Genomic DNA, 27,118 nt, shown 5'->3' on the forward strand with positions numbered 1-27,118 from the left:
TACGGTGGCCCGACGAGGCCAAACTTTTTCGTCGCCTCGCGCCTGCGCAGACACTCACGGTGGATACGGTGGCCGCGGGAGTCCTGTCGCTCTCAACTGTACTGCCTGCGGATCGCCATGATCTCCGAAGGTGAGCGCACCCTGGGGCGGGCCGGGCCGGGCTGGTCCCAAACGGGGCCATCGATTCTCTCGGTCTAGGACGCCCCAGGCCGCGGGCGGGCGGGGGGCTGCGACGGGGAGAGCGGCCCCAGGCCTGGGCCCCAGGAGGCCGGGAGTGGCGCCTGGCGGGACTCGGAGAGTCACCCCGGAATGGGGACCTGGGTGCAAATCCCACCTCTTGATGCTTAACCACCGTGGGGACCTTGGGCAAAATCCCTTCCCCTTCCCTGCTGGGCCTCTGTAAGGTGGAGGAAAGAGCCCCGGCCCTGGATTCAAACCCTACATCTGACGCTTCCTAGTGATGCTTACTCTCTCGGAGCCTCAGTTTCCTCCTCGGTAAAAAAAGGGGGGGGCTGAAGTAGACAAGAGGCCCCCACATTTCTCGTGACCTGGACTCCTTGGTCAGCCAATCTGGGGAAGCCTAGGAACCCCCTCTCTGACTTATGTTGTAAATGCATAAAATACTCAAGATGGCAAAGGAAACCCAATTAAACTGAAATAGTTATCAAAATATTTTTAAAAAGCAAGTTCATGAAAATAAATAAATAAATGAATGAATGAATGAATGAATAAAACGCAAGTTCATTGGGTGCAAAAAGGGCCCCTGGACCAGATGATCTCAGAGCCCCCCCCCCATCTATGACCCTTTGACCTCTCTGGGCCTCATCATCTTCATCTGTAAAATGGAAAGGCCAGAGTTCCCCTCCCCCACTGCATATATCTTATTCGCTGTGGGTGGTCTTTCCATTAGACTGGGAGCCCCTTGAGGGGGCTCCAGGAACTATTTTCTTGTTTTGCTTTTTTTTTTTTTCGTATCCTGAATGCTTTGCACAATTTTGGCACATGGCAATTTAATAAAGACTTATTGATTCTATTGTGGGAATAATGACTTATAAGATCCTTTTCAGCTTAAGGTCTAGGATCATGAGTGAGTGAATGAATGAATGAGTATTTATTAAACATTCACTATGTGCCAGGCATTGTGCCAAGCACTAGGGATAAAAAAAAATAAGCAAAGAGGACAGTTAGTGGCACAGTGGATAGTTCTGGACCTGGAGTCAGGAAGACCTGAGTTCAAATACCTCCTTAGAAATTTACTAGCTGTGTGACTTTAGGCAAGTCATGTTACCTCTCAGCCTCATATTCCTCATTTGTACAGTGGAGATAATAATAATACCTATTTTCCAGGGTTACTATGAGGAATCAATTGAGGTAGTATTTGTAAAGCAAAATGAGGATAACAGTCGATCCTAGTAGAAAGCAATTAGGTGGCTCAGTGGATAGAGCACCAGCCCTGGATTCAGGGGGACCTGAGTTCAAATCCGACCTCAGACACTTAACACTTACTAGCTGTGTGACCCTGGGCAAGTCACTTAACCCCAATTGCCTCACCCTCCCCCCCCAAAAAAAGAGAAAGCAATTAGATGGCACAATGGATAAAGTGTGGGCCTGGAGTCAGGAAGACTGAACTTCCTAAGTTCCTATCTGCTCTCAGACATGTCCTAGCTGGGTGACCCTGGTCAAGTCACTTCACCCTGTTTGCCTCAGTTTGCTCATCTGTCAAATGAGCTGGAGAAGGAAATGGCAAATCACTTCAGCATTTTTGCCAAGAAAATCCCAAATGCGGTCATGAAGAGTTGGACACATGTGACCAAAAGTAGAAGGAGGAGCTAACATTTAAATACATGCCAGGGAAAAAAAAATATGTGCCAGGTATTGTGCTAAGAGCTTGTTCTATTATCTGATAAAAACAACCCAGGGAGGCATTTTACAGATGAGGAAACTGAGGCAAGGAAAAGTTAAGTGACTTGCCCAGGGACACACAGCTAGTAAGTGTCTGAGGTTATATTTGAACTCATATCTTCTTGACTCCAGGCCTAATACACCGTTTTGTCAGGCTGAAATGCAATATTTATAAAGCGCTTTGTAAATCTAAAGCACTATATAAATAGGAGTGATTGTTATTGAGTTTTTGGGTCTAGGCACGGTGGCCAGGAGGGTCAGAGGGAATGACACCTGGAACCGGGGGAGCAATTGATTTAGAACTAGAAGACACTTTCTGTTGTCAGTCTGAGGATTGTTCTCAGAGCTACAGTCATTATGATTTAGAGACTTCAGGAAAGTTATTTTGGGCAATAGAACTGAAGCCAGCAGAAACCCAGGGGCTCAGTATTGCTGGCCTGAGTTCTTGGCTGAAGGAATGATGCGGTTGGGGAAGTATTCATTAATGGTTTCATGACAGCTTGACAGGAGGTCTCCACTGGGGTGCCCCAGGGATCTGACCTTGGTCTTAGGCTACTTAATATAGACAGTGAGATTGAGGCGCTGGAGCTGGGATGGGCTTGTGAGGCTCGCTTGTCCAACTCCCTCATTTTTACAGCTGAGAACATGGAGGCTCAGGGAGCAAAAGTGACTTGTCTAGGGTCACACAAGTAGGTTTTCCTCCTCCACATTCAGCATTATTTCCACTGCACTAGACTTTTCCCTAGATTTGAATGAAGTCACAGGTAGGGTGATTGTCAGATTTACTGATGACTGAAAGGTAGTATGGACTACTTAGCACATAAGGTGATAGGATTCTGAAATATTCCTGCAGGCTGGAATAATGAGCCAGATCTAACAAAATGGAATTTAAAAGGGGGTAGATGTAGAAAGTGGCAGCATTACACACTGCACTGGTTTTGCAGTCACAGGACCTGGGTTCAAATCCCACCTCTGAAACTTAAGAAAACTGGGTGACCTAGGGCAAGTCACTTCAAGTAGGCAGGACCCACTCCTTGGGTCTCAGTTTCTTCATTGATAAAATGAAGGAGAAGGGATTGGATTAGATAACTTGGAGGGTCCCTTCCAGCTACAGAGCTTTCATGTACTGATGGGTAGGGGAGGTGGTGTTTGACTATTCATCCCCTTATTTGAGAAAGATGAGTACTTGTTACTTATGAAGCATCTAGGCAATTATGTATTGAATTGAGCCAACTGCTGGTGTTATAGGGAGGCCAAGGCACAGCTTAGGGGCCCCTGGTGTTCAGGGAGATGACGTTCCCAGGGGGCTCAGCTCAGTCAGGCCACATGTGGAGCGCTGAGTACCACATTGTAACTCTGGGATTCTGTGAAATCCTAAGTGGTGATGACTTTCAGGCGTGTAAAGCCCTTGATATTAACTCACATGAGACTCAGAACAGCCCTGTGAGGCAGTTTCTCTGGGCATCTTCACCGTACGATCATATAGGTAGTAAGTGTTAGGGGCAGGATTCGAACCCAGGCCTCCTTGACTCCTAGCCCAGCAGTCTCCTCATCATACCAGCATGGTTACTATGTGAAATACACTGAGTTAGGTGCCAGCCATGCAAAGAAAGGTCAATAGTCCCTCTGCACATGTATAATCTATGTCTGATGGGTTGTCATCTCAGTGAGTGGGGAGGGAAAGAATTCAACTTTTTTATGTAATAAACCTTTTTATTTATAGTTTTGGGTTCCAATTTTATCTCTCCTTCCCTCCCTCCCCTCTCCCTTCCCTGAGGTGGCAAGCAATCAGGTGTGGGTTATACATGTATGATTATGTAAAACATTACCACATTTGTCATTTTGTACAAGAAAACTTGATTAAAAGGAAAAAAAATGAAAGAAGGTAAAAAATAGACTGCTTCAGTCTGTGTTCCATCAATATCAGTTCTTTCCTTGGAGGTGGATAGTATGTTTCATCAATAGTCCTTTGGGATTGTCTTGGATCATTGTATTGTTGAGAATAGTTAAGTCATTCATAGTTCTTCATCAAACAATGTTGCTGTCTCTGTGCTCAGTGTTCTCTTGGCTCTGCTCAAGGAACTCAACATTTAAAAAAAATGAATACTAAAAATTGTTTTTACATGAAATTGGAAAGTTTTAAAAAAAATTTAAAAAGAAAGATCAACAATCTCTGCCCTCAAGAAATTGACATTCTGCTGAGAAGAATGTGGCATGTAACATCTTTTTTTTTTTTAGTGAGGCAATTGGGGTTAAGTGACTTGCCCAGGGTCACACAGCTAGTAAGTGAGTGTTAAGTGTCTGAGGTCGGATTTGAACTCAGGTACTCCTGAATCCACCTAGCTGCCCCAACATGTAACATCTTGCATGACATCAAATGTATGATGGCTATTATTTTGCTTACCCTCTCAGTGGGTGGGGGAAGGGCTGGAGAGAGGGAGAATTTGGATCAAAATAAAAAACAAATGTTAAAAAATAAGATTACAGGGGGCATCTAGGTGGCACAGTAGATAAAGCAGTGGCCCTGGATTCAGGAGTACCTGAGTTCAAATGTGGCCTCAGACACTTGACACTTACTAGCTGTGTGACCCTGGGCAAGTCACCCCCATTGCCCACAAAAAAAAAAAATAAGATTACCCAGGTTAATCAGGGTATTTGGGTGGCCAGTGAGTGAGAAGATTGAGAATGCCCTTTTTTCCTCTTGTCCTCAGTTTCCCCATCTGTAAAATGAAGTGCTTGGATTAGATGCAGGGATCTTGAGCTATAGTGGACTTGGGAGATAATTTTGCACTCTCTACCACTTAAATCCCTCCATGATCTGGCTCCAACTTAGCTTTACAAAGTCATGGAAGGGGGGGCGGCTAGGTGGCGCAGTGGATAAAGCACCAGCCCTGGATTCAGGAGTTCCTGAGTTCAAATCCGGCCTCAGACACTTGACACTTACTAGCTGTGTGACCCTGGGCAAGTCACTTAACCCTCATTGCCCCGCCAAAAAAAAAACAACAAAAAAACAAAGTCATGGAAGAGGGGCAGCTAGGTGGCGCAGTGGATAAAGCACTGGTCCTGGATTTAGGAGGACCTGAGTTCAAATCTGGCCTCAGATACTTGACACTTACTAGCTGTGTGACCCTGGGCAAGTCACTTAACCCTCATTGCCCGCAAAACAACAACAATAACAACAAAGTCATGAAAGATCACTCCGTCCCAGGCATTCTACATTCTCACCTAGCTGACCACTTGCTACCTCCCTGTGTATGACTTTCCACCTCCTGCCTCTGCAGGCTGCCCAGTGGAGAATCCCTAACTTAGCTCAGGGGCCAACTTGGATGCCACCACCACTTGGAAGTCATTGCTGATCTCTTTACTTGTTAGTCCCCTTGCCTTCCCACCTTCCCCGAATATTTTCTATTTCTTCATTCTATGTTTTCTATATCTGTGTTGCTTTCTCCCGGTAGACTGTAAACAACTTGAGAAGAGGTACCATTTCCCTTTGTCCTTGTCTGCCTTGCACTGGTACCCGGCACATCATAGGAGCCCACTGAATACTTGTTGACTTTTATTCAACAGCTTTATTTTACAGAAGAGGGATTTGAGACCCTGAAGAGTTAAACAATGGCAGTGCCCCCTCCCACTCCTACTAAGCAGCAGAGCCAGGACTGGGAAGCAGGTTTTCCTGGAGATTCCTGGTTCATTGCTCCATACACTGTACTGCACTGCCTCAGAAGGTCACCAAGTTCTGACATTTGTTGATTCTGTGAAAAAAACAAAAACCCAAACCAACTACCTATGAAATTACCCCTTAGTACCCTTTGAGTGATCAACTGAATCGTTTTTTTGTAGTAGAATATTGGAATAAGTTTTGTCTCCTTTGATTTTTAACTCTACATCCTTAGGTAAATTTGTATCCAGAATATAGAATAAATATACAGTCACTTCAGTGGGGCAAAAGGCTAACAGTTGGGGGAGTCAGGAAGGGCATTTCTGGAGGAGAGGCTTTGGAGGAAGTGAGGGATTCTGAAAGGTAGAGATGAGGAGGAAGGGCATCCCAGGCACGCATAGGCAGGCAAAAGCCCAGAGGCTGGAGACGGGATGTAATATACAGAAAACGGCAAAGATTTCTTTTCTGTAAGTCTGCATTGACTCTTCATTTGCTGAACATTTATTAAGTGTGTCTGGTGCTTTGGTACTAGTACTAGTAGACACAAAGTGTAGGTAAGGATATATACACATATACTGTAGATAAGGAGATATCTATCTATATCTATCTATCCATCCATCTATCCTTTCATTCATTTACCCATTCACCCAGCCATTCATTTATCCATCTATCCATCTATCCATTCACCCACCCATCCGTCTGTGAGATCTGAGGTTAAGGCCTTTGGTTAACTTCTTTTTTTGTTGTTTGTTTTTTGTTTTTTAGTGAGGCAACTGGGGTTAAGTGACTTGCCCAGGGTCACACAGCTAGTAAGTGTTAAGTGTCTGAGGCCGGATTTGAACTCAGGTCCTCCTGACTCCAGGGCCGGTGCTCTATCCACTGCGCCATCTAGCTGCCCCTTTTGGTTAACTTCTAACCTAGGCTAGCTATCGCTTGATATCAAACTCTGCCCCCTAAATCTCTCACTGATACCAGGATTTCCACCTTAAAGTGATTTATTTGGGGGATGAGCCAAAGCATTGTCATCTCCTTCTATCCTCATAAACTCTAATGGTGGCTTGGCTCACCCAGTAAATTGCTAACACTTTAGGGTGAATGAGTTTTCCCAACTTTTAACCTTCATGATAGAAGCAATTTCAGGAGTCATAGTGCATTGGATGGTCGGGTGTGCAGAGAGAGAAGAGATGGTGTTTCCTCTAGGCTGACTTTGTCCTGGTCTTTAGAGGGTCTTGGCCTCCTCCGTGTAGACCGCAATGATAGATATTTAAAAGCAGGCTGGTTGTAACCGAGCTGTGGCTTAAATTTGTGAAAAAGGAAACATTAACTGTTTTTGATGTACAATGTTACTGATCTTACTCGTGTTTCTTGTGATTTCCAGATGATGAATTAAACCTTCTTGTTATCATAGTTGATACGAACCCAATTTGGTGGGGAAAACAAGCCTTGAAAGAATCTCAGGTAAAGTTCATCAGGCTAAGGATTCCTTTTTAAAACTTTAATACTATAAAATACTGAACAAACCAAAAACCTTTAATACTAATTTAATTGAATATCTGAGTTGCTATTTTATTAATAAGAGGAAATTTCGGTTCTTGAAAGGTCATTTAACTTACTATCAAGTGGATATTTATACGATTTTGAATTTGCCTATAGAAAAAGAGGTACAGAATGTTATTATTTATAATACTTAAAATCAATTAACTACCAGGCAGGTAGGTGGCACAGTAGATAGAGCACTGGCCCTGGAGTCAGGAGGACCTGAGTTCAAATCCGGCCTCAGACACTTAACAATTACTAGCTGTGTGACCCTGGGCAAGTCACTTCACCCCAATTGCCTCACCAAAAAAAAAAAAAATCAATTAACTAGCAAGCATATAGTGCATACAAACCAGTAACTTAAACTATGAACATGCAAGATAGACTGTATTTGTTTTCCACATGTACTATTCTACTGGATAGAAATAGTCACATACAAGAGAATGATTAAAAAGATAATTTTCAAATATTTTACTTGTGCACTATTGTAAGAACCTTTGTACTAGTTTAAATAGTAAATATGTTCCTTGTTTAATTATAGATCTTATTATATTTAATTAGAGATTTTAGATCGAATTTGTTTAAATTCCACTGTTGGGATTTGGACCCATCATCCTTCCTAATTTCTTCCTTTCCAACAGTTCACATTATCAAAATGCATAGATGCTGTCATGGTGATGGGAAATTCTCACTTGTTCATGAATCGTTCCAACAAACTTGCTGTGATAGCAAGTCATATTCAAGAGAGGTATGATTACTCTGATTAATACTTTAATGTTTCCAAATGTTTTTGAGGCTTGTGTGCTTTCTAAACAAATATCCTTTTGCATAAAAAGATGCCCTCCATCAATGAAAAGCATCTACAATATTAATAGAAAGTGTCAAATTTTGTTTCCACGCCTGTCAATCAGAGAACTGCTTAGGGAAAAATGTAGTACCGGTTTATTTGTCCAAGAACAAGCAGGCATGAATCATGCGGAGACCCCTTCCAAAGAAGGAGCTCAAAGACTCCTTCTTTCTGAAGGTATATAAGGTTTCTTTGCTTACTGGGTACAGGGTATCCGTTTCATTAGCATGATACAAATCAACCTAAAAACAAATACTATGACCAGAAGGGACGTAATGAAAATCAGTTTAACCATTTCTGTTATAATGTAGGAAATGCCAATCGGTTTGATAGTTCAACATAAAGCAAATACTTTGATAAGATGGTGTGATTCAAAAAGGGGTTTGTCAAGGATGTCGAGATGTTTTACAAGAATGGGGATTTACTATCCTGGGAAAAGAAGTCAGCAGGTAGGGACTTATCTGCTACCTCTTGGGGTTTAGTTTGGAGTTCAGTTAGAGGGCAGTTTGCTTTTATTAATCCAGGGTTTCATGAAATCCTTTTGCATAATAAGATAGCTCCACCAAAGAAAATGTATTATTTCTTAGATTATGGTATAATAAAATCTAATTAGGTGACATCAGTGAATTAAAATAGTAATGAAATAAAGCGATTCTTGTTTCTCTTTGTTTTTCCCATTACATTTTTATGATCAGGCCATTGTAGGTAAAATGCTCTGCAAACCCTCCAGAGCTAAATGAACGATTTGGGTGTTGGCTGCCAGTGGTATATAAATCACATCCTGCAGAAGATAAGTTAGTTTTTGACTGCTTTGCTGTAGTTAAAATATGAAGCTCTTGGGGCAGATACATGGCACAGTGGATAAAGCACTGGCCCTGGATTCAGGAGGACCTGAGTTCAAACCTGGCCTCAGACACTTGACACTTACTAGCTGTGTGACCACCCTGGGCAAGTCACTCAACCTTCATTGCCCACCAAAAAAAAAAAAAAATGAAGCTCTCTCTTCGTAAGCTGAGAAAATAAAAAAGAATGTGACTAAGGGGTTAATGTAGAGAAAGAGCAGAGTTCCCGAGGGGATAGAAAGCCAGGCTCCAAGTTCCAGTGCCACCTCTTGACCCATCCTACCTGTGGGAACCTGGACAAGTTTCTTAATGACTGAGTGCCCGGGACAACTTTCTAAGACTAGAAGGTGCAGAATAATTGGTGATTTGAATTGGGAGAGGGAATTGCCTTACCGGGAGTCCGCTAAGCTAATGGAATCACAGTTCAGAACCCCACTTTCCATCAGAATAGATGAAACATAGCACTCTACTGTATTTCAGAAGAAAAAAAGACTGCTTATGTCCCCAATAATCTTTCTGTTGTCCCTTTAAAAGAATCCCATTTTCGAAGTTCTCTTCATTTTCTTTAATGAAATAACATTTTATAATTTGAATTTTCATTCACAATGTCCTGACTTTTACTGCAGAATTTAAAATGGAAAGGTTTTATTTAATATGTTTAGTTGTTCATTCATTTGTTTTTCATTTTGTTTTCTCAAGTCGATTCTTGTATCCTGGAAAGAACTGGAAATTTGGAGACATCTTTGGTGATCCTGGCAACAGCTCTGCTGAGTATAATCCTTCAGGTAGTAAGGATGGAAAATATGAGTTATTAACTGCAGCAAATGAAGCGATTACTGAAGAGATTAAAGATCTCATGACCAAAAGTAAGTGGAATTTAGGGGCTTTATTCTTTTGTGAGAGGGAGAGAGTATTATTTAAAAGTCCAGAAACCTTGGAGGAATTAGTTACCTCTTGAATTTCTTAGTACTTTCTACTTTTAAAAATTGCTGTTATTAAAGTTTTTTATGAATCACCTTTGGGTTGCTTAGTCCTTCGGGCTTTAAACTAATTAAGTAAATCAAAGGAAAGACAGCATGTGATAAGACCTTGAAAAAGTAGAATCCTTGCGTTTACATTTTTGTTTCTGTCTAAATTCTTCTTGGATTAAAGCTGTTTTTAAAGACCTGTTTACTTGAATTTACCGACTCTGTGCTGAATGACTCGTGTGTGCAAGGTGGTGTGCCCTGAGGAACATAAAGATGAATAGGGAAGTCCCCAGCTTCCAAAAGCTCACAGTCTAGTCACAGGGATAAGATGTAGACTTCACTGGAGGTGGTCCAAGTTGATATCAGATTATTAATGGCAGCTCTTGGGGTCCAGCCATTCAGATAAACTGTTCTCTATCTTTTCCACAAAAACAGCAATTTTGTTATAAGTATTGTTCAAATGGAGGTAAACTAGCTGCAGCGTTCCCTGATCTACTGATATACTAATCCTCTCATAAAGAAATGGGCTGGGGCAGCTAGGTGGCGCAGTGGATAGAGCACCAGCCCTGGAGTCAGGAGTACCTGAGTTCAAATATGGCCTCAGACACTTAACACTTACTAGCTGTGTGACCCTGGGCAAGTCACTTAACCCCCATTGCCTCACTTTAAAAAAAAAAAGAAAAAAAAAAGAAATGGGCTTAGGGCAGCTAGGTAGCACAGTGGATAAAGCACTGGCCCTGGATTCAGGAGGACCTGAGTTCAAATCCAGCCTCCTATACTTGATACTTACTAGCTGTGTGCGCTTAGCCCTCATTGCCCTGGGGGGAAAAGAAATGGGCTTAGTCTATAACAGCCTAATCTCAAATGCCACTTCATTAGATGTTTGCCTGTTGGCCCTCTGATTCCTTATAGAATTTTTCGAGTCTCTGATCAAGGAAAGGAAAAAAAAACCTGCTGGGGCAGCTAGATGGCGCAGTGGATAGAGCACCGGCCCTGGATTCAGGAGTACCTGAGTTCGAATCCGGCCTCAGACACTTAACACTTACTAGCTGTGTGACCCTGGGCAAGTCACTTGACCCCAATTGCCTCACTAAAAAAAAAAAACAACAACAAAAGGTTCAAATTTTCATTGTTTTTTGTCTATGGCAAAGGATGCTTGGTTTCAGAATTAAGTGGGTAATATAGATTGCATACTTAAACTTAGGAAAGAACAGAAAGATGTTTTTTTATAAAATATTTATTTGCAGGTGACATGGAAGGGCAGCGTACAGAAACGCTGTTGGCAGGATCTCTCGCAAAAGCACTTTGTTGTATCCTTTATTATTAGAATTCTTCAATCTTTCCTGAGATTAACAGTATTTTAAATTGTAATTTTTAGAAGACCTTGGATGTCCATTTTATAACGGTGGCATGATCCCTAAATGCTGGATAATTAAAATATTATTTGTTTGGTTTTGGTATGTTTTCAAGTTCAGGTAGATGTACATTGTGATAGTCTCAGAATTCTCAAAAATTCTAAGACATTCATAAAGAGAACCAAAGCTTTGGGCCATGAGAGGTGTGAAAGTTTCCATCTTACCCAATTTCCCCATTGTTTAATACTCATTTCTCTTCAAAATACCTTATTCCTTATTCTGTTAGTTAGACTTGATGTATTTCTAGGTCACAGCTTCCTTGGTTTCTGAATGGGTTTTAATTTAAAAGGTTTTCCATTGGGCTTCAGGAAAAATACATGGGCACCTATTGAAAACTAGTTTATTTTGCATTTTAATCATCAAGCTTATATTCGCTGCTTACTGTGATGACATGCCATGCCACTGCTAAGGCTTTAAGAGAGTCCTCTCTAAAGTTTTCCTCTTGAGGATCCAGAGTTCAGAAAATTAGAACCCCTTGGCATAATCACAGTTCAGCTGAAAAATATTTTCATTTTCAGGGACAGAGGGAATATTTGATAGTATTACAAATCCTGGGTGATTACACAGAAGTTGTTAGCTTGATTTTAGAGACTGCTTAGCACTCGGGATTTTTGTGATGGAAGTATTTCAGCCAGGCGATGTATGGCAGGCTTGTTTAAATGAGTTTGGGATGTTTCTGGAACTGTGTACTGCGAATTAGTGTGGAATTAAATGGGCCTCTTTTATTCCTTAATTCTGAAAAATTAAGATATTCACAGAATGAGCAAGGAAGTAAAAGGTATAAGCCTTTGTTTTTCTACTGGTGAATACTGATGTCATTTATTTTACTACCAGTTTGTTCTCATTTCCATGTGGGGAGGATGTCCTAATTAGTAATTAGTGTAGGTTGGAAAATGAACTAGAGTTAAATTTAGTTTTGTTGCTTATCTTTTGTAGATAACCAAGAAATGAAGTCAAGAATATTGGTAAGAATTTCCACAGGTCATTGTGCTTATATGTGATTTTAAGTATGTGAAATTTTAATATGGATTGCCTTTTTTTTTAAAAGGTCATCAAGGCTGCAGAAGACAGTGCATTGCAATATATGAACTTCATGAATGTCATCTTTGCAGCACAGAAACAGGTTGGTATTTGTAATTTGAGAATGTGTAGTGTCATAATGAAAGAATGAGTGTCTAACTTTAATTAGATTATGTCCTTGGAGAAACAGACTTAGGAGTTTGAGAAGCCGCCCTTTTAGGTGTTGGCTGGGCAGGTCACTTTATTTGTCCCATTTTCTGAAGATGTAGATTGGGACTACTTATCATCTTAGTTCATTAGAGATCATTTGAAGATGAAGCTTTTTATTTTGAAGACAGTTGTTCCATAACTGTGTGACCCTGGGCAAGTCACTTAACCCTCATTGCCCCACCAAAATATATATATATATATATATATATTTCCATTCCAATCATCTATCATTAAAACAGTGGAAGGAGTTTCAAAGCTAGTCTGTTCTCCCACAAATTATTTAAAACATTTTTCTTTTCAGGGTCTAAAACTATATTAGTTTATAGGAATTTCCTTTTTACTGTAGATTTTTGCTTGTAACAGTATTACAGATGCTTTGATGGTTTTTACTTCCAATCTTATCTCATTTTAAAATTTTGGTTTCAGAATATTGTGATTGATGCCTGTGTCTTAGATACCGATTCAGGGCTCCTCCAACAGGTATGCTTTTTTTAAATTGAATATATAATGTATGCAAAACACCTTGCAGATAGTGAAAAACAAAAGTAAAACACACACACACACGTGTATATATTTTAGTTGTTTACCAAGTTTTCTCTATTCCTCAAGGCCTTGAGGCACAGAGATACCTTGTAAACAACTAACAGAAATTAGAAGATGACAAATGCATGAGTTATAACATAGGTTATGGAAATTGGGAAGAGGAAAAAATCACCAAAGGAGTTGGGATTGAAAATAGGCCCTTCCATCAGCAGAGGAGAGAGGAAGTGGGGTACACCAAGGGCTCATGTGATCAGTGGTCAGAGACCGGAAGGCTGGCAACTGTAGGATTTATTTAGGAGACAGTGAGTAGTAATTCATTCTGGGAAGGTTTGGGAGGGTCACGTGAAATAAGACTGGAAAGGTAGGTGAGCATGGGCAGAGCAGCTGTGAGGTAGAAAGGAGGGGAACTGGTTAAGTTAATGTTTGGGTGGTCTTGATTCTCGTTAACAATATTAGCTTAAGTTTATAGAGCACCCACCACTGAACAAAGTAAGGTGGGAAGGCAAGGCCATCTGTGAGTGTGGTTGGAGTTGTGGGCTGCAGGAGAATAGGAAAGTTTTGGAAGCAATCTATTGAGAAAATTCATTAAAAATGAAGGAAAAGGGGCAGCTAGGTGGTTCAGTGGATAGAGCACCGGCCCTGGATTCAGGAGGACCTGAGTTCAAATCTGGCCTCAGACACTTGACACGTACTGGCTGTGTGACCCTGGGCAAGTCACCTAACCCTCATTGCCCTGGGGCGGGGAAATGAAGGAAAAGATTATTAAATGTCAGTATGGGTCCACAGGAGGTTAAATAGCTAGAATTTGGTGCTTATAAAAGGATAGACTACAGCTACAATGTTCAGTATTTTATGTGTATTCTGAGGATGCCAGGCACAATTTTTCACCTTTCTATAGAGGTTCTGTGGCATACTGGAGAGGGAGGCAGTGTTGGAATCAGGAAGTCATGGGTTCAGGCGTCACCTCTGATACATCACACCTGTGTGACCCTCGAAGTGTCCCAGGCAGCCCTCTGGAACTCTAATTAACAGTGATGTCCTATTACCATTGTCCATTAGACTTTCTAGGATGGATGTCCTGGAAGCATTTCATACCTGGCATATCCAGAACATACCTACCTCATTTCCAAATGTTCCTGTTTATGTTGAAGTTACCATAATCTTTCCATGTCTCTCAGGTTTATAACCTTGGCTTTATCACTCCCTTACCCTGCATATTCAGACAATACTAAATCAATCAGGTGGGGACAAATTCCATTATTTTATCACAATATGAAGCCTCGTAAGAGATTTCCATATTAGCCATGTTGCAAATGAAAACACATAGGCAAATATAACAAAAATTGAAAATAGTGGATGTTGTAGGGGATGTGAGAAAACTGGTGGAGTTGTGAAAGGATCCAAATGTTCTGGAGAACAATTTGGAACTGTGCCCAAAGGGCTATAGAACTGTGCATACCCTTTGATCTAGCAGTACCACTGCTAGGTTTATATCCCAAAGATATCACCAAAAAGAAAAAAAGACCTGCTTGTACAAAAATATTTATAGCAGCTCTTTTTGTTGTAGCTAAGAATTGGAAATCAAAGGAATACCCATCAATTGGAGAATGGCTAAATAAGATGTGGTACCATGATGGTGATGGAATATTATTGTGCTATAAGAAATGACAAGCAGGATGACTTCAGAAAGGACTGGAAAGACTTGTATGAACTGATGTGTAGTGAAGTGAGCAGAACCAAGAGAATATTGTGCACAGAGACAACAATATTGTTTGATGAAGAACTGTGAATGACTTAACTATTCTCAACAATAAAACAATCCAAGACAATTCCAAAGGATTATTTATGAAACATACATTCCACCTCCAAAGAAAGAACTGCTATCGACAGAACATAGACTGAAACATGCTATTTTTCACTTTCTTTCATTTTTTTTCTTTTATTCAAGTTTTACATAATTGTGCATGTATAACCCATATCTGATTGCCTACTGCATTGGGGGGGGATAAAAATTGGAACTCAAAACTATAAATAAAAATGTTTATTCCTTTAAAAAAATCAGAAAAAGAAAGAAAACATATATAAAAACCTAAGAAAAAGCAAGTGAAAAAAAGTATGCTTTACTCTGCACTCAGTTCATCAGATCTCTCTTTGGAGGTAGATAGCATTTTTCATCATGGATCTTTTGGAATTGTCTTGGATCTTTGTATTGAATAGAGTAGTTAAATCTTTCATAGTTGATCATTGTTACAATATTACTATTACTATGTATGAAGTTCTCTTGGTTCTGCTCACTTCACTTTGCATCAGTTCATGATAGTCTTTCCAGGCCTTTCTGAACTTATCCTGCTTGTCATTTCTTTTAGCACAATAATATTCCATCATAATCATAAATCCATCATAACTTGTTCAGCAACTCCCCAGCTGATGGGCATCCCCTTAATATTCACTTCTTTGCACCACAAAAAGAGCTTGCAGTGGCTCAGTGTCCCTGCCTCTAATTTCTCCCTATTCAGTGCAGCTTCCGCACTGCTGCCAAAGGGATTTTCCTTAAACATAGATCTGACTCTTCAGCTACTTACAAACATCCCAAGGATCAATAGAAATGTTCTGTTTAGCTTTTAAAATCCTTTCCTTGGGGCAGCTAGGTGGTGCAGTAGATAGAGCACTGGCCCTGGAGTCAGGAGGACCTGAGTTCAAATCCGACCTCAGACACTTAACACTTACTAGCTGTGTGACTCTGGGCAAGTCACTTAACCCCAATTGCCTCACAAAAAAAAAAAAATCCTTTCCTTGCTGGTGCCCACCTTTTCTCTCCAGCACCTGACATCTCACACTCTGAGATTCCGCCAAAGTGGCATTCTCACAGTTCCTCACACACACTATTCTGTCCCCTGTCTCTGTGCTTTGGCACGGCCTGTCCTCCATGTCTGGAATGCCTTCTCCCTTCATCACAACCTCAGAATCCTCATCTTTAAGACATGTTCAGGCGCCACTTCTGCAGCAGGCCTTTCCCGATCCCTTCAGCTGCTAGTGCCCTCCCTCTCCAGCTGCGTGGTATTTAACTACTTCATATTCTTTGATTATTCTCTTTACATTTCTTCTGTGCATAATCATATCTCTCTTCGTGAGCTCTTTACAAGTATAGATTGTTTCATTTGTGGATTTGTATTCCCATTACATGGCATGGTGTTGGGCACAAAGTGGGCACCTAAAAAGACTTGGTAATCAGTTATCTGTATTGGTAGAGGGGGTTTTCCACACAGTGAGTTCAATGTGCTTATGCACAAATCCATTCCCCACATGTTCCCCTCCTTCCCCCAAATCCCACATTTATATAATAACATGGTCTGTTGTAACATTTCATCTTTTTTTTTTTTAAACTACTGTGATCTTGAAAGCAGTAATCCCAGGGAACAGGGGGAAACCCTTCTAAACCTTCATGACTAGCTAGCAATACCCCAAACCTACTTTTCTTTCTTTCTTTTTTTTGGCAGGGCAATGAGGGTTAAGTGACTTGCCTAGGGTCACACAGCTAGTAAGTGTCAAGTGTTAGAGGCTGGATTTGAACTTAGGTCTTCCTGAATCCAGGGCTCGTGCTTTATCCACTGCACCACCCAGCTGCCCCCCCCACCCCCCACCCCCGCCACCCCCCCAACCTACTTTCTTTTGTTTTTTTTTTTTTTTTTTGGTTTCCAAATCTCCTTTCAGCAACGTTTTTTGAAATTCACAGAAAAGGGCCCTAATGTGTTAGGTCTTTGTTGTTGTTCAGTTTTTTCAGTCATATCTGACTCTTTGTGAGCCCATTTGGTGTTTTCTTGGCAAAGATACTGGAGTGGTTTGCCATTTCCTTCTCTAGTTCATTTGACAGATGAGGAAACTGAGGCAGACAAGGTGAAGCGACTAGCCCAAGGTCACACAGCCATTAAGTGTCTGAGGTCACATTTGAACTCGGGTCTTTCTGATTCCAAGCCCAGTGCTCTATCCACTGAGCCATCTAACTGCTGTTCTTTAGTTTGTACTAAAATATTCAGTTCTAGTCCTAGAAGCATGAAGGCTTTTTGGTGTGAAGTCTACTTCAGTTGGGTTTTTTTGGTTACCTCATTTAGTAACAGAGTTGATGACTAAAATGTCTGAGGCTAACTGTAATCCAAAATAATTCCCTTTTACTTTGCAGACTCACATTCACCTGCTTGTTCATTCTGTATACTGCTATACAGATTTGCATCACTGTGAAAAAGTAATTTGTGTCCATGGTGTATATTTGTTTACAGGCCTGTGACATCACAGGGGGTATATACTTGAAGGTGCCCCAGATGCCATCTCTTCTGCAGTATTTATTGGTAAGAAAACAGGAGGACTCTTTTAAATGAGTTATGCACATTCATAGGCCTTCTAAAACATTTATCTGAGACCCTACAGACATGGTTACAAATGCTCAGGAACTGATTATTGTTAGAAGACAATAAATGAACTGGAATACTAATTGCTATACTGGAATGCCCAAAACATCTTCAGCATATGAGATCTTTGGGTTTGTTGTGGGGGGGGGGGCTCCTTCAGTGGCTCAGGTCATGGCCTGTCCACACCTTAGCACATGATCTCTGTGACTGGTGACCATAAAACATCATTTATTCTTGGTTAGCCTTCTGGGGTGGAGCCTCTTCTGTTAGCTTGACTTCTTGGATGAGAGTCCACATGTGGGCCCCTGACTGTCCTTGAAGCCTTACCTTCAAGAACCAGGTGTTACCCCTGCACCAAAACAAGGAGTCACACCAGGATGAATGAAGGAATGGGACCACTGTACTAATAAAATGAACTACAAACACTGACTTGGGTGTCATTGTCAACTTTCCTTTTCCCAAGCAAGCAACAGAAGGAGAAAAAGATTTTGTATAGTTTTGTACCAAATTAAATGCAGGACCAAGTTCATAACACTTATATCTTAAAGGAAATGAAGAATTGTGCCTTTTAAGTAATTTATTTCTGTGGTAAATGTTTGGTATTTATATTTTATCCCCTAATACATTCCTCCCTGGTATTAATAAGAATTCTTTTATTTTTGTAAACAGTGGGTGTTTCTTCCTGATCAAGACCAAAGGTCTCAGTTAAACCTCCCACCTCCTATTCATGTTGACTACAGAGCTGCTTGCTTCTGTCATAGAAATCTCATTGAAATTGGTTATGTCTGCTCAGTATGTTTGTCAAGTATGTTTATTTAGCTGATTTAAAAAAAAACTAATTTGGTGGGGGTGGGGAGGATTTTGATTACACTCCTCTGAAACCCTTCTGTTCTTTTCATTTGCAGTATTCTGCAATTTCAGCCCTATTTGCACCACATGCGAGTAAGTATCCGTGATATGTGTGAGTGGAACACATATTAGAGGGATATACCTTTTTAAAAATGTTTTCCTTATTATGTCATTTCAGGACAGCCTTTAAGATTTCACTGCCTCCTGTTCTGAAGGCCAAGAAGAAGAAATTAAAAGTATCATCCTAGTGACCAGAAAAACCCCCAAACACTTAATACTCTTTTCTCCAACCTCTTTTTTTTTCTACAGTAGAGATTTTAACTGAGAAATCTGTGCTGAATATGTTGTCAAATGGAATGATAACTGTACACACATAGCTGGTCCCTTAAGAACATTTTTTCAAGAACAAGTTCCTCCTGTGTCTCCACTGGGAAGAGAGCTGGTGGGGGAAGGTCTGCCCCTGAGTCATGTGAGGGAAAGAACACTTAACTCACCTCTGATTTTTTTTTTGGTACACCTCTGAATTTTTAAAACACTGTTATTTTCAGTTTAGTTCATTAAGTATTAAGCCGTTTACAATGTACATGGGTGCTATGTATAATCATTTCTAGGGTCCGCAGTGTTGATTACAGATGTTATCACATGAATGTTTTGTTTAAATCTGGTTCTCTTTTGTGAAATTCAGGATATGTGATGTTTTCATGTAATTTAGACAATTTAAACACATTTTTCTTCATTCTCAGGCCCTTTGGCTTTAATCAAAACAGAACTTCTTCCTTAAGTAGCCAGCTATTACCTCTTGCAACAGAAGTGTAAACAGAACTCTCTGTCCATTAATTTACTACTCATTCTCCTTCTCAGACATTAACAAGTGTTCAGTTTAAAGTCTTTACTAAGTATAGCTATTTTTTACCCAAATAATAATCACTGAGTGATTATAGAGCCTTTATTTTTTAATAAGTTAGGAAAGGGGCAGCTAGGTGGCACAGTGGAAAGAGCACCAGCCCTGGAGTCAGGAATACCTGAGTTCAAATCCGGCCTCAGACACTTAACACTTACTAGCTGTGTGACCCTGGGCAAGTCACTTAACCCCAATTGCCTCACTAAAAAAAAAAAAAAGTTAGGAAAGTGACCTTTGTATGGCAAATGCATAAATGCCCTCTTCAAATGCGGTTGCCAGTGAAGGGTGTTGTTGAAAACTAACATGCTGCCCTTGAAGGGCAGTTTCCAGGAGAATGGGAAATCTCTCCCAGTCACAGAAGTTTTACAAACTTGACTTAACCTGTTTTCATAATTTACTAGAAAATCTCTGAAAGTCTTCACCGTGCTATTGGAATCTTCCTTAAATTCAAAAGAAAACGATTTTAAAATTCAGTTTTAGAGAAACAACTTTTCCATAAATACCTCTTATTGAAAATCCTTTTGTCTTCCAACTTATATAAGAAGGATTAAGGAAGAGGGAAATTATGGAAAGAAAGAAGAAAGTCTTCTTAACATAAGACTTTTCTTGTTTCCCAGAGAAACCAGACTATTAATTAAGTTCTGTTTGCAGGGAGAATCCACACAAACTTTTCTGGTTTTGTTAAAGACTGTAGTAAACATGTTTGTGATATTTTTTGTGTTTATTCTTTTAAAAGCCCTTTTTTTTTCCATCGTGTTAGAATGTTGTTGTTTTTAAATTGTTGTTCAATCTTGTGGGAAGAGGAACCGAACAGGACTCAGATGCAATGGGAAGAGTCCTAGAGTTGGAGTCAGAGCACCTGGATTCAAATCCTGACTGCCACTGGACTTTGAGTTTTCCTTATATAAGGAAAGAATTAGCCATCACCTCTCCAGTTTCCTCCAGCTATAAAGCTTTGATCCTGTAACTTGAATTTAAATCTTTTTTTCTGACATAGGTAAATTATGTGACTGTGGACAAGCCATTTCATTTCCCTGAGCCTTAGTGTTCTCATCTGTAAAATGGGAATGATAAATCTGTCTACTTTACAGGGCTGTTTTGAGGACAAGGTTTTGTGAAACTGTAAAGTGCTGTGTAAATATGAGCTGCTGTTATTCTCATACTGTGCATTTGGATGTAATGGGGAACATTGTTGTAAGTCTTGCAAAATAGTTGGTGCCTACAAGAGCTTTATTTAAGGGATCAAAAAAATTTCAGAACACTTGAATCAGGATTTTCTTTTTTCTTGTCCCATTTAAAAACTTAGTAATTTGTTTGAGTTACATTTTATTTTCATTGTATATAGTTAATTTTAATATGAACTTTTTTCAATAAAATAATTTGTATTTTTTCAATTTGGTCAAATTACTTCCTCTTATATTTTCTTGTGTTCATGTCTGCTTATCTTAGAAACTTAAAAACAAAACCATAAAGTCTTTGGGGTGGGTTTTTTTTTTGTTGTTGTTGTTGTTTTTTGTGGGACAATGGGGGTTAAGTGACTTGCCCAGGGTCACACAGCTAGTAAGTGTCAAATGTCTGAGGCTGAATTTGAACTCAAGTCTTCCTGAATCCATGGCCAGTGCTTTATCCACTGTGCCACCTAGCTGCCTCCACGTGTTTTCTTTTGATAGTTGTTTGCCACATATATCATTGTATTTTTTTTTGGTGGGGCAGTGAGTGTTAAGTGACTTGCCCAGGGTCACACAGCTAGTAAGGGTTAAGTGTCTAAGGCTGGATTTGAACTCAGATCCTCCTGAATCCAGGGCTGGTGCTTTATCCACTACACTGCCTATCTGCCCCCAAAATCACTATTTTTTTTTTTTTGCGGGGCAATGGGGGTTAAGTGACTTGCCCAGGGTCACACAGCTAGTAAGTGTTAAGTGTCTGAGACTGGATTTGAACTCAGGTACTCCTGAATCCAGGGCCAGCGCTTTAACCACTGTGCCATCTAGCTGCCCCGAAAATCACTATTTTTAAAACGCATTCTTTTATTTTCAGAATTGCTTATTAACTGTTATTTGCCAGACTCACTAATTCCTTAAACCTTTTGGTTAATTTTTTTTTTTTTTTTAGTGAGGCAATTGGGGTTAAATGACTTGCCCAGGGTCACATAGCTAGTAAATGTTAAGTGTCTGAGGCCGGATTTGAACTCAGATACTCCTGACTCCAGGGCCGGTGCTCTATCCTTGGTTAAATATTTTAACCTTTAAATATTTGCTGTAGTATAAAAAAAATATAATTCAAACCATCACCTTTCTAAATTCCCTTCATGAAGCTGGAGACCCATCATAGTTTGTGAGCAGCTGATTGTAATGGAAGGAATGGTAAGTAACTTTCACTTCTTGACAACAGTTTCTGGTTGTGCCCACATTTACATGTACACTGTGGACCTGGAGTTCTTAAGGATGACAGTGGCACCTGTATTGAAAAAAATCAGTGTTGAGAATTTTTATCCCTTGAGTGTGTTTCTCTCTCTCTTTTTTTTGGGCAGGGCAGTGGGGGTTAAGTGACTTGCCCAGGGTCACACAGCTAGTAAGTGTTTAGTGTCTGAGGCTGGATTTGAACTCAGGTCCTCCTGAATCCAGGGCCGGTGCTTTATCCACTTCACCACCTACCTGCCCCAAGTATGTTTCTCTTCTAATATTAGTTGATTATATATTTAGACAAACTACAAAATGTTTATTCCTGAAACTTAAATCTTATTTATTAAATTCCTAAAACATAAAAAAAAAAAGATCTGCTTTCTTTAGCATTGTTAAGGGCTAAAATTCTAGCTAAACTGTCTAAAATATCTAATGAGTGGTCGCCAATAAATTATAAGCTTTAGCAAGAGTTAGACTTTTAAGCATTATTAAGGAAAAGAAGAATTTGGTAAAGAGAGAAAGGCCTAGATTTCTATCTATTAAAGGGAGAGCACATTTTTAGCTCCCTTCTCTGCCAGCGTCCCCAGGAAAAAAAAGCCCTAGAGTCAGCGCCAGTCTCTTCCTTCCTCCTCCCACTAGTCTGCGTCACTTCCTCCCCGCCAAAGAAAAGACTCCTGGTCTTGCCCTCAAAGACCTTCGCTTCATGGGCAGAACTCTTCTACAGTAAGTATCCAGCAGGTGGCGTCATTCCAATCGTTACAGCATGCACACTCATTCCTTTCTTTCTCAACCTGGTCCCTTGCCATCTTTCCAGTTTTCTCAAACTTTGTTCTCTGTACATTGGCTAATTCGGCTCTGCAACTCACTTGCTGTTCCTCACACACACTCCCATTTCCTAATTTGTTGCCATTGTACTGGCCACCTCCCCTGCCCCATTGCTCTCCCTCCTCAGTTTTGCTTTCTACCTTCCCTGGTTTCTCTGAAGATTCAATGCTAATTTCACCTTATCCAAGGAGATTTTTCACAGAATTCCCCCCCCTCCCTCCCCCCCCCCGCCCCTTTCCCTCAAGATTACCTTCCATCTGTACTGAACTCATGTGCTCTATAAGCAAAGCAGAATTGAAGTAGCTCAAAAGAAACATGAGATGCGCATTTTTTTTTCTTTTGCGGGGCAATTGGGGTTAAGTGACTTGCCCAGGGTCACACAGCTAGTAAATGTTAAGTATCTGGGGTCGGATTTGAACTCAGGTCCTCCTGAATCCAGGGCTGGTGCTCCATCTACTGCGCCACCTAGCTGCCCGGAGATGCGCAAATTTAGAGAACCCACCCCAGATGTTCTCATGGACTATTTGTGCCCAACCTGTGGTAGAGCATTCTGAGCTCATATTGGGCTGATCAGCCACAGCTGGGCACACTGTACCTTGACCCCAACATCACGATGTCATTTTGGTCTTTTTCAAGAATAACCAGCCAACCAATCTTAGCAATCTTACATGTACAGTTATCTGTGTGTTGTCTCCCCTGTTAGAATGGGAGCTCCTTGAGGGCAGGGCCCCTGTTTGTGCCTTTCTTTTTACTCCTCATGTTGAGCACCGTGCCTAGCCCATAGCCTAAAAGCTTGTTAACTGACCCTTCCACAAATACTTCTCAAACCCCGATTGTGTCAAAATAACTAGAGAATATCAGTCCCATCAACTTAAGCATTTTAACTTACTTTAAATATCTGGATAGGTTTGATTTCTAGAGAATCCTTCAGGCTCAATGGAGTGCTAATGATTATGACCTGTGTTTGAGCTTTTCAGGCTGTTCTTTCCAGAAGTGGGCGTTCTTGTACTGGAGAAAGATTTCTGGTTTATCTCAGCTCCAGGAAGGTGTGAACCTGACAGTGTGTTGCTTTGCAGAGCCAACTTTCTTTTCATTAGGAGAGCAAATTGCTTTCTCCTCATTCAGTTGTCCTAATCTAGTCAGTCTTTGGTGTTCTAGTTTTTTCAGTGTCTAAAAACATTTGAAAAGAAAACAATTGTCTGTAGAAGCTACTGGACTGTGAAACCCACAAAAATCCTGGTTCTCCACCATCAGATCACCTAAGCAAGATTTGCAGTTATCCCTTCTGCATCATGACTTTCCCCATTGCAGTTTTGATATGTTGGCATAAGAAATTAAATGGGAATTTGGGGGGAGTTTTGTGGAAACCACAGACATGCCTTAAAGGCCAGCAGAAAACAGAAAAAGTTTAGAAACTCCTAAATGCATAAAATATATGTATAGTGGGGGCAGCTAAGTGGCACAGGGGATAAAGCACCAGCTCTGGATTCAGGAGGACCTGAATTCAAAACCGACCTCAGACACCTGACACTTACTAGCTGTGTGACCCTGGACAAGTCACTTAACTTTCATTGCCCTGCAAATATGTGTTTGTGTATGTGTGTTTGTGTATGTATATTGTATAATATCAACCCAAATTTTTCAACACCTCATACAAGAAAAAAAAAATTCAGACCTCTTCTCTGGTACAAAGGGAGGGCTAAAAAATTTTATATGGATTTTCCAGATCTCAGGGAGCCATGCTCCTAACCCTCATGATATGGAAGGGGTAACTGTACTCTGTGGAAAACACAGTAACAGCAGATAATACTGATAAGAGAGAAATTAGGCTCTTTGGGAAGAACTCTGTGCTCGGGCTTACAAGCTATGGTTGTCCAGGTATTTAAAATAAAGTTCTCTTAGCTTTGGGAAAAGGATCGGCCCCTTTCTTCAGCATCTTGAAATTTAGCTTTCATGCCTTCCCACTACTACTGAAAATGCTCTCAGCCGTGATCTCGTCACAAAATCCACAGGCATTTTTTTGAGTCCCTCATTCTCTTGGACGTCATTGTTGCGTAGGCTACTGTTGACTACCCTCATCTTTCTGGATTTTCTCTTTTGGCTTTGGGAATACCATACTGATGGCTCATGCCAGACCCCTAAGGGAGATGTTTCCCAGCATAGATAATACTAAACTGTACCTTAAGAAATCCAGATATGCACCTCTAGCTGCCTAGAGGATATCTCTTTTCCACTTGGATGTCTCTTTAGCAGCTTAAATGTAACAAAATGGAGTTGCTTCTCCTTTCCTCTAAATATATTCCTCCTCTGGATTTTGTTTCTATTAGTGGCATTACAATTCCCTAGACTTCCAGGTTCAAAACTCTGGTAATATCTTTGATTCTTCCTTTTTCTTCGCCTCACATATAATTTGCTCATCAGGTCCTGTTAATTCCACTGCATCCACCATCTCTATTTTCATTGCTGCTACTCTATTGTTGATTGGCCCCCCAAAATGGGTTTTCTTGGCAGAGATACTGGAGTGATTTTGCCATTTCCTTTTCCAGCTCATTTTACAGATGAGGAAAGTGAGGCAAACAGGGTGAAGTGAGTCGTTCAGGGTCACATAGCTAGTAAGTATCTGAGCCTAGATTTGAACTTAGGTTTTCCTGACTCCAGGCTGCCTCTAGTTTGCTTCCTTCCTTCCTGTTAGACTGCATATTTCATCAGGACCGGAAGTATCCCTTATCTTGACTTTCTAAGCACACAGTTGGGTATTAGCTTGCTGCCATGTTGAATGTAACATCAAGACAAGAATCTATTTCACATGCTTTGCTGGTCAGGAATTTTCTCCAGCCGGCTGGTTAAGTCTTCACCCATTAACTCCAAGATTGTTAATATTGCTTAATGTTTGTTTCAGAGAGAACAAGTGCTTTGTCCATAGTTATGTAACTAGCAAGTGTCAGAGGCAAGATTAAAACTCAGGCTTTCCCGACTCCAGGTTCTGGAGTCTAGGCATAAAGCACGCTGTCCTTCAAAGAGACAAATTTAAATTGTTAAAGGAAGGATATGGAAACATCCTTCAAACAAAGCAGTTCTCAAAAGAATTAGTATTAAGGAGCCAATGAAAGACTGCCCCAAATCATTCATAAGAGAAATGAAAATCAAAACAATGCTGAAGTTTCTTCTTATACCCAACGATGACAAAAGATGAGAACAGACAACATCACTGGTGTTATGGAAGATTGGCACACTAACATATTGTTGGCAGAACTGTGAATTGTTATAAACATAAACATCCCGTAATTTTCAGTTTTAACTGTTTTCTGGATATTATCCTTTCCATTTAAAATGTTGTAGTTTCCTGGTTCTGTTTACACCATTTCATATTATTTATTTCATACACATACATCCTTTCATGTAAATCTTTCTATGCTACTCTGTATCCATCTGGTCATTTCTTACAGCATAGTAACTGTCGTGTCATAGTCACAGACAGATAGAATTATGCAAATAAAGTGACTTAAATGTCCACACCCTTTGATCCAGGGATTCCACTGCTAATCAACAGACCCAAGGAAGTCACTGATGAAAAGAAAAGGTCCATACACAGCACAGTATTTCTAGCATCCCTTTTTTGTGGTAGCATAGACTGGAAATAAAAGTCAGGGGTGGCCTGACTAAACTATCTGAAAATTGCAGAATTACAAAGAATATTGTAACTCTTGGCTCCAAAGAAGAGACAAGAGATGATGGTCCTTCCCTCCACCTCAGCAGAGGGGGGGATCCAGGGGTGTGGAATATTGCAAATAAGACTTTTTTCAGTGTACTTATCAATTTTGCTGTTTTTTCCCCTTGTCTTAAAAATCCCTAAGGGATGGTTTTCTGGGAAAGACAAGGGGAAGGGAAACAAGTACAAACAAAAGACATCACTAAAAATCTATTTTTAAAAACTGCATTAGATTATGAGCTTCTTGAGGGCAAAGACTTTCTTTTGCCCCTTTTTGTATCTCCATCACTTAGCACAGTCCCTCACACCTCACACATAGTAGGTACTTAATAGATATTTATTGATTGATTGCTAAAGGGATTTTGAGGGGTAGCATAGAGATGGTAGAGAGAGTCAACCTTGGAGATAGAAAAATCTTACCAGCTCTGTGACTCCAGGCTAGTCACTTCAGTGCCATAGATACTGCAGTCTAAGATTCCAAGTGACACATATAGGCTGTATGACTCTGGCCAAGTCATTTAGCTTCTCAGTTCTCTAGGCAATTCTCTAAGATTATATGGGAGAGGGAATTTCCTCACTGGGAGTTTCTATTGTCAGTGACATCACAGGTCCAGTCCTCCCTCCAACAGGGTCTTTTTTTTTTTCTTTGTTTTTGCTGGGCTATGGGGGTTAAGTGACTTGCCCAGGGTCACACAGCTAGTAAGTGTCAAGTGTCTGAGGTCAGATTTGAACTCAGGTCCTCCTGAATCCAGGGCTGGTGCTTTATCTACTGTACCACCTAGCTGCCCCCTTCAGCAAGGTTTTTTAAGACTTTGCCAAGTCTGGAGCATTTCAGGGACTTGCACCCTAGACTATATTGGTCCTCAGGTGTCATACTGTCTCTTAGTACCCCAGTCTCTGTGTCAAGCTGCAACAAAGATTTTGTCTTACCCAGAGAAGAGTTTTCTGTTCCTTGAGAACATTGTTGACTACTGATTGTGATGCTTCCATCAAGTCAGAAAGACAAAGGGAGTAAAAAGGGTCATTTCTGTATAAAAAAGAGGTAGGGATCCCAGTCTTGGTATCCATTGTTGATTCTAGGCCCATTG

General features: G+C 40.6%; 1 protein-coding gene across 2 annotated transcripts; it reads left to right on the forward strand.

Annotated features, from left to right (window-relative positions):
* Positions 1 to 74: 74 nt before the first annotated feature.
* On the forward strand, positions 75 to 19,340 carry GTF2H3 (general transcription factor IIH subunit 3). Of its 2 annotated transcripts, XM_043979772.1 has the most exons (13): positions 75 to 130; positions 6,939 to 7,018; positions 7,738 to 7,844; positions 9,485 to 9,651; positions 11,001 to 11,063; positions 11,917 to 11,946; positions 12,105 to 12,133; positions 12,217 to 12,291; positions 12,825 to 12,878; positions 17,216 to 17,284; positions 18,014 to 18,149; positions 18,250 to 18,286; positions 18,372 to 19,340. In XM_043979772.1, the coding sequence occupies exons 1-13, from the start codon at positions 118 to 120 to the stop codon at positions 18,439 to 18,441; spliced, it is 930 nt and encodes a 309-aa protein (XP_043835707.1). In that variant the 5' UTR covers positions 75 to 117; the 3' UTR covers positions 18,442 to 19,340. The 2 variants fall into 2 exon arrangements, with proteins under 2 accessions (XP_043835707.1, XP_043835708.1); XM_043979773.1 differs by lacking the exon at positions 17,216 to 17,284.
* The last annotated feature ends 7,778 nt before the right edge of the window (positions 19,341 to 27,118 follow it).

Source organism: Dromiciops gliroides, chromosome 1, assembly GCF_019393635.1.
Source record: "Dromiciops gliroides isolate mDroGli1 chromosome 1, mDroGli1.pri, whole genome shotgun sequence".
In the NCBI taxonomy this organism is placed as follows: domain Eukaryota; kingdom Metazoa; phylum Chordata; class Mammalia; order Microbiotheria; family Microbiotheriidae; genus Dromiciops; species Dromiciops gliroides.